This window comes from Poromitra crassiceps (genome assembly GCF_964638095.1).
Source record: "Poromitra crassiceps genome assembly, chromosome: 7".
Classification (NCBI taxonomy): Eukaryota; Metazoa; Chordata; class Actinopteri; order Beryciformes; family Melamphaidae; genus Poromitra; species Poromitra crassiceps.
Window position 1 is genome coordinate 29,817,841 of NC_139628.1, and position 7,500 is coordinate 29,825,340.

Sequence of the window (7,500 nt, forward strand, 5' to 3'; positions counted from 1 at the left end):
CTGTGCAATGGAGTGGGGCGAGGAGGAACGAATTCCACCCAAACCTTTTTGTAATTAAAAAATCGATCCAAATGCCACAGGATCGATTCCAATCCTTAACGATCGATTATCGATTTTCGATAATTGATGAACATCCCTAAAAGGTATCAAAAGGGGAAAGTGGACTCACCCTGCCGCTCGGCCACAAACAGCAGGTCGAGCTGTGCAGATCAACGTCACTTAGCCAGCTCAGGCTGAGGTCTAGAGGAGAGTCAGGGTTCACCTCCGTCCATTAGTTTTGAGCAAGGAGCAAGGAGGTTAAGAGAAAGGGAGAAAACAGGTCTGACAGAGAGAATATGGCTTCCGTGGTCACACTGGTAGTCGAAAAGTGGCAGGAGGATCCGCTACTTCCTACCACGTTATATCCTGCTCGAATCCACTCCCACTTTCTAAATGACAACCATACGTCATAACAATCAATCAGGGATCCACATTACACACATATATATATATATATATACAGATCCTTTCAAAAAAAGATTATACTGTATATCATGGAAATACCATAGATGACAGTGGGTTTCAGCGGATTGTCAAGCAAAGACGATTCAAAGATTTGGCGGAGATTCAGAGGGAGTGGACTGAGGCTGGAGTCAGTCATAACCAGGGTTGGGTAGGTTACTTTTAAATCCCTTAAAGTTACTTGTTACTTGTTAAAAATTGTACTTAGTAACGTAATCCGATTACCACTATTTAAAAGTAAAGTAGGGATTACTTTCAGTTACTTTTGGATTACTTTTTTTTTTTTAATCCAGGAATGTCCCATTGGGATACAAGATCTCTTCTTCCAGGGAGTCCTGGTCAAGAGTCCTGGCTAAAACCCTTATTTAATAACTAGATGAAGCATGTTTTACCATTGATAACCAGATAAGAATGTTTATACCAACATGAAGTTAAGGAGAATACAACAAGAGTTATTTTTAAGACCACTTTAATTTACGTTATGGGTATTTTTCATGATGTGGAGAGTGGAAGACGCAGCTTGTTGCTTTAATCTTGAAACACGACGTCTATTTTTCCTTTTACCGCTCGCGTGTCTCTAGCGTGTCTCTATACAAATAGACACAAAAATACATTAAAATGATATTTTACAGGGGCAGCCACAGCCAATCAATGCTCGTTTTTATTTGAGACGGGAGGATGAGCTGAGCTCACAGCTGCAGTTCTCCTGCCCTCTGAAAACCGCATAGGCTACAACTGGCTTCGTTCCTCCCCTCCCCTCCCCACCACACACACACACACACACACACACACACACACACACACACACAAATCATACTGCCTCGATTCTGAAGTGAGCCCAAGCGATCTTCAGTTAAAATCATCATTGTATTGTTTATAGCAAATTTAATAAAAGGTAAACTCTATAGGAAGAGAGTTGGCAGACAGACAGCAGCGCAGCAGCTGCACGCAGCAGCCACGCTGCCTGTGTGGATGCCGCGGGCGTGCCAGCCGCAGCCAGCAAGCCACGCACACGCACTAGGTAGGTACACGCAAAGTAAAAACCTCTCGCTCCATGCAGACTAGAGCAGCGTTTGTCAGCACGGGTGTCAAGCGGAGAAATTCAATGCAGATTTTCCACTGCCTGGCAGCTCGTAACGTTCAGCTGACAGCCCCACACACAAGCGCCTTCCAAGACGCTTGATCTGTCTAAACACTGAGGGAAACGTAAAAGTGAAATGCTTGTTATATTTCCAAGACGTGAATGCACTCGTGGGAGGAGGCATGCCTCTGTCATCATGAATGCCACCTGCAGCTGCTGCTGTTGCTCCGCCTCACTCGTCCTCGTCACAGTCAGTCACCAGCACACAGTAGGCTACACCGTTTTTTGTAAAATGAATGAAGAGGCAAGGGCGAATGTAATCCCGCCTGTAACGCCGTTACTATACCCCCGTTACTGTAATCTAGATTACACATCTTAAAATGTACTGTGACAGATTACAGTTACTGTTTTTTTGTAATCAGATTACGTAACGGCGTTACATGTAATCCGTTACTCCCCAACCCTGGTCATAACTGAGAAGTAACTGCTGATTTTCTTCACACTATTCCAAGTTCTTGAAATACTGTTTTGGGGGTTTTCTGGAGCTGTAGGCCAAAATTATGAAGTGTAATGAATCTATAATCTATGAAAGTTTCACTTTTTGAAAGGAATTATGAAAAAAAAACTAATTTTCCATGATATTATTTCTTTTTGAAAGGATCTGTATATATATATATATATATATATATATATATATATACATATGCACATATATATACATACACAGGTCCAGTGAAGACCTCAAACAGACTGATATGGGGAGGGGCGGGGTGTAGATGTAAATAAACAGTAATTAGGCCGTTCCCTCTCCTCCCCCCTCCTCTCCAGGTGGTGCCAGCAGGCTCGGTGCCCAGCCAGGAGTCCGGGGAGGAGGGGGGCGAGGCGGGCACAGAGGGCAGGACCTACCGCTCCAAAGAGCAGCTGATGCTCCGAGCCAACAGCCTGAAGAAAGCCCTGAGGCAGATCATCGAGCAGGCCGAGAAAGGTGACTTCAAGTTCAAGCTTCTTGTATTACCCACACGGCTAGACTGTCACAGTGTGATGGATCCCCCTACTTCCAAACCACAAATGTGTTGTTGTTGTTGTTGTTGTTGCTGTTGTTTTATCCGCCTAAATCACACAACTGGGCTGCAACAGAGAAGAGGTCCCATCCAAAAAGCCCAATGTCCACCAGCTGCGGTGCGGCTCTGTGCGGCTCCGGTACCGCTGCTGAAACAGACGGCAAAAATATGCACCTGTTCCATTTTTGTCGGATCCCACATGCGTCTGACAAGATGGCATGGGTGTGGGTCTGTTCAGGCAGCTGCACGGAGCCGTACCGCAGCCGGTGGACATAGGCGTTAAGACTCTGTAGATTTGCAAAGGTTAAATTGAGCTGTTGGTAAGGAAGGACAGTTCAAAACGTGAGAGTGAAATCCAAGCTGTCTCCATCTCTCTCTCATCTCTATGGTTTCACAGCATCAAGATGATTTCTGGGTAGTTAAGTCGTCAGGACTCAAACAGTTACCTCTCGTTGCCAATTGGGGGCGCCAATGTGCAAGAATTGCACACTGTAGCTTTAATTAACAGAGGTTCAAGTTCAAATTCAGTTTATTATTTGTCCCCGAAGGGCAATTTGTGTGCAGCAGATATAAAATTCGTACAGTATCACATATAAACATAAAGACAACATGGAGGCATGAGCAGCAGTTTACAGCAAGTGAGCTAAGTGAACCCTCACCATTCAAGCAAAACAGGCAGCAGCATAGCAGCATTCTGCCAGACGCATACATTAAGAATGATCAAAAATAAAGGAATGATCAAAATAAGTAAGTCGAGGGCTGTCAAAGCCAGCATAGGTAAGTAAAATAGATAGCAGCGACAATACATACATCAAAACAGTGCATACTTAAGAACCATGAGGAAACAAAAGGCATACCTGAAAAAAAGGGCAGACTTTATGACCATGAGGAAACAAAGGCTGGTCGGCCAGCAGAAACAAATAGCAGCAATTAGGGGTGTCAAAAATAATCGATTATAAGATGCATCGCGATGCGGACGTGCACGATTCTGCATTGATTCACAAATGTCAAAAATCGATTATTAAAAAAAAATATATATATATATATCAAATAAAATATAATGGAAGTACATGCAGTTGTTTATTTTAATTATGGATCATAATACAATGCAATTCCAAATGCACTTTTATTTTAAAAGTAGCCACACAGTGAGAAAAAAGAAAGTGAAAAGAAATAAATCATGTATTGGGGAAAAAAAGTGATGCATCGATTTAAGATGCATCGAGATGCTAGGGCTGTGCGATTTTGCCTAAAACTAAAATTGACGATTTTTTCTCTCAAAACCCGATTTTCGATTTCGATTTCGATTTATTATACTATTATACTTCTCTAAACATTTGTTGCCCTGCAGAGCTCTTTTCCCCCCTTTTTTCCATAATTGACAATTTACGCTTTTACTCTGAAGGTAGAACAACTCAACTTCCTGTTTTAGCTTGCCGCTGCTATGCTTAACTTCCTGGCTGTTGCTTGCTAACTTGATACTGGTGGATTTGCGTGTTCCTCGGTGAGATAATTATATTAGTGTCTAAGCGACCACCCGTGCTCGGAGTTATATCTGTACTAGAATAACACAAAGTCACAACAGGAATGCGTGGAACTGCGATAGCAGTTAGGGGGAAATTCAGACACACAGGGACAGGTGAGTCAGCTGAGGCAGCCATGAATACAGCCAATCTATCAGTACTCGGTGGCCTCACGTGTTGTTTTGTTATTATGTGAACTGTAAAGGCAACGTTTCATCGTCCGGTGATAATGTCTGTGTTCGTGTGCGCGCGTGAGTGTGTTGTGGCAATCGTTATCTTGTAGGCTACAGCCGGCAGTGCAACAAGCTGCTTTTTGGTCGGAGGTGTTGAAATAAGTCCATTGTGCTGCTGTTTTTAGTAGCAGTATCACAGCCTCTAGAGAGACTACAGCGGTGAGAATGGACAAGTAGCAGCATGCGTACATGATAGAGAGCCGCCCTGCGTAACGTACTTACCCTAGTTAAAGTGAAAATTAAAAAAAAAAAAAAAAAAAAAACGATTTTACGATTTTCATTTTTTTAACATCGTCCTAACTAATTAATTCGATTACGATTCAAAATCGATTAATCGCACAGCCCTACGAGATGCATCGATAATCGTAATCGAATCGAATCGTAGCCCTCTGAATCGTAATCGAATCGTGAGGCCAGTGAAGATTCACAGCCCTAGCAGCAATACAAAGTGCAATAGAGCCATGACAAGTGACAATTATCTCCTCCTCTCGGCAGCATTTAAGGCCTTGATGGAAACAGGCAACGGAGGAGAACCTATACCTGTTTTCTGTGGCCAAGGGGACATTTAGATGGGAGCCGGATGAGAGGAGCATGTACTCTGAGCTGAGAGGATGTGTCTCGTCCATACGGATGGACATAGCCATAGCCTTCACAACTCAACACAACATGATGTGGATTTCTCATTTTGTTTCTTTTTCTTTGCTGCTTTCCTCTCTCTCTCTCTCTCTCTCCCTCCCTCCCTCCCTGTCTCTCTCCCTCCCTCCCTCCCTGTCTCTCTCTCTCCCTCCCTCCCTCCCTGTCTCTCTCTCTCCCTCCCTGTCTCTCTCTCTCTCTCCCTCCCTCCCTCCCTGTCTCTCTCTCTCTCTCTCTCTCCCTCCCTCCCTGTCTCTCTCTCTCTCTCCCTCCCTCCCTCCCTCTCTCTCTCCCTCTCTGTCAGTGGTGGATGAGCAGAACCGACACACCCAGGTGCAGCGGATGTCTTCCTCATCCTCCATCAAGAGAGAGAACAGCGAGGAGGAGGCGGAGCCACGTGAGTCAAGTCGCACTGTGTTCTAACTGGGCAGCAAAATAGAGTTGAGTACCGCAGGAATGAGTCCGTACAGTAAGTCGCACTTCCAGTTCGTAGGGAGAAAACTCAATGGGATTTTTAATACGGGGATTTGGGTTAAATGCCTGAAATAAGGTCTGTGGTTAACAAAAGTTTATGAAACAGCAAAGTTTGTGTTCAGCAGGATAATCTTCACAAATGAGGACCACTTTTATGACTTTTGAAGCCTTTTCTGAAAATCGCGTAAAAAAACCCATTCATAAGCTTTTGTTCAGCACAGACCTTATTGCGTTTAACACAAATCCCCAGACTAAAATCCCATTGCCTTTTACACGTACGAGCCGGAAGTACTACTTCCGGACTCGTTCCTGCGGTGCTATGACTTTCAACTCATTACAAAATAAACTGCAGTATTGTGTTTCCACAAATGCATCTGGCACTATAGGCCTATTTCATAAACACACACAAGTGATTCTATCCTTTAAAGTCGAGGTGAACCCGTTCGTCACGTGCATCCGAGTCCGTTTCAGACTGAAAACAAATTGAGAGGCGGACCATATACGGTGTCGATGATTTGATTTGACAATTCCGAGGACTGGCTTTGGCATTGGCCAATCCTGGCGTGTTCCACCCCCAAATCGGGTGGGATTCAGCGTGTTGACGTGCTACGCGAGTGGGATCCGCGGAGTGCCAGGCTGCTTCGCGCGGAGCGAGCGGACAATCCGATGCATGGGTGCTGCCCGCCCGCCTGGAAACTCTGAGAGACGACCCCTGACAGCCAGGGAGGCTGTCAGGCTTGGAGGCGCGCGCCATTATCGTTATAAATGTAAATAATATTCCTGGAATGCGTGTTTTAACGAGCCAGTTACATTTATTGCATTCTTAGAGATTATAGTTTTTGTTTTTTGTTCATGTTTCGAACAATTGGCCAAGTTAGTAGTTAGTTTATGGGATAGGAATTCTGCCAGATGACAGGCACTAGTTCTTTTGGAAGAGAAAATTATCCTGAAATGAAGATTTGATTGACAGCTCCATGTCGTGATATGATTGGTTGAAATGGGGTAGAAATTTGATAGTACTAGGTGATGTCAGCACCTGTACATTACCGTTATCAATGAAATCTTGAAAAATGAACTTTTAATGTGAAAAAGTGTGAAAAACGAAAGAAATTAGACTTTTGTGATTTTGTTTGCATACATTATTAAATAGGTGCACTGCATACCAAGTTATTTGAACTAAAAGAAAAGAAAAGTCATTTTTGAGTTCAGCTCGACTTTAAAAAATAAATCCTCACTTGTAATATGATTACTCACTATTGCTATTGAGATGATCTTGAATCTTGAAAAACAAAAAGTATTTTGTAGGCAAAGGTTTTAAGATGACTTATTAGTTTAATTTTTAACAGAGTAGATGCCATTTCCTGTATTCTGGTGCCTTTTAAGAGGTGGTTTAATACTTATATTTGGCTATACTAGCATGAGAAAAATTATAGGTACATTTTGTAATTGTATCCGGAGGAAGTGGCACAAGATCACATATTTAAAGATAAGATAAAAGTACAGAAATGTATGTAATAACTGTAATGCCCATGATCTCCTCCATTGATTCATTAGTTCAGAAATGTGAAACAAACAACTTTGGAAAGTGTGTCTGTCGTCGTCCTCGCACTTGCTGCTTCGTTTACCCAGCATGCCTCTGTCCAGGTCCAGGAAGCTTAAGCCCCACTTGCCCCATTGTGCTGGAGAAGCAAGAGAGCCTCAACACCGTCACCTTCAACGAAGACGCTGTGTAAGTCTCTGTGTGTGTGTGTGTGTGTGTGTGTGTGTGTGTGTGTGTGTGTGTGTGTGTGTGTGCGTGTGTGTGTGTGTGTGTGCGTGTGCGTGCGTGCGTGGGTGGGGGGCGGGGGTTCTTCACATACACCTGTTCCAGCTAAATGACAGCTTTTGTGGATTGTGCTCTTGTGTCTGTGTCTATGTTTTGGTGTTTTATAAGTGGATTATCTGGGCAGCTGATCAGTAAATGTGTTTGGCTGTAGACAATGTACAGAGAAGTG

The 7,500-nt window shown here is 43.5% G+C and overlaps 1 protein-coding gene across 1 annotated transcript in view; it reads left to right on the forward strand.

Moving 5' to 3' along the window:
• Positions 1-7,500, forward strand: part of LOC310779527 (diacylglycerol kinase delta-like) — a gene marked incomplete at its 5' end in the record, with an annotated part of 67,174 nt that overhangs the window by 34,694 nt on the left and 24,980 nt on the right. Inside the window, 4 exons of the mRNA XM_083640053.1 lie at positions 2,411-2,567; positions 5,337-5,429; positions 7,151-7,235; positions 7,483-7,500. The exon at positions 7,483-7,500 is cut by the window's right edge and continues 90 nt beyond it. Of these exons, the coding sequence (XP_083496179.1) occupies positions 2,411-2,567; positions 5,337-5,429; positions 7,151-7,235; positions 7,483-7,500 (353 nt within the window). The remainder of the gene's footprint in view (positions 1-2,410; positions 2,568-5,336; positions 5,430-7,150; positions 7,236-7,482) is intronic.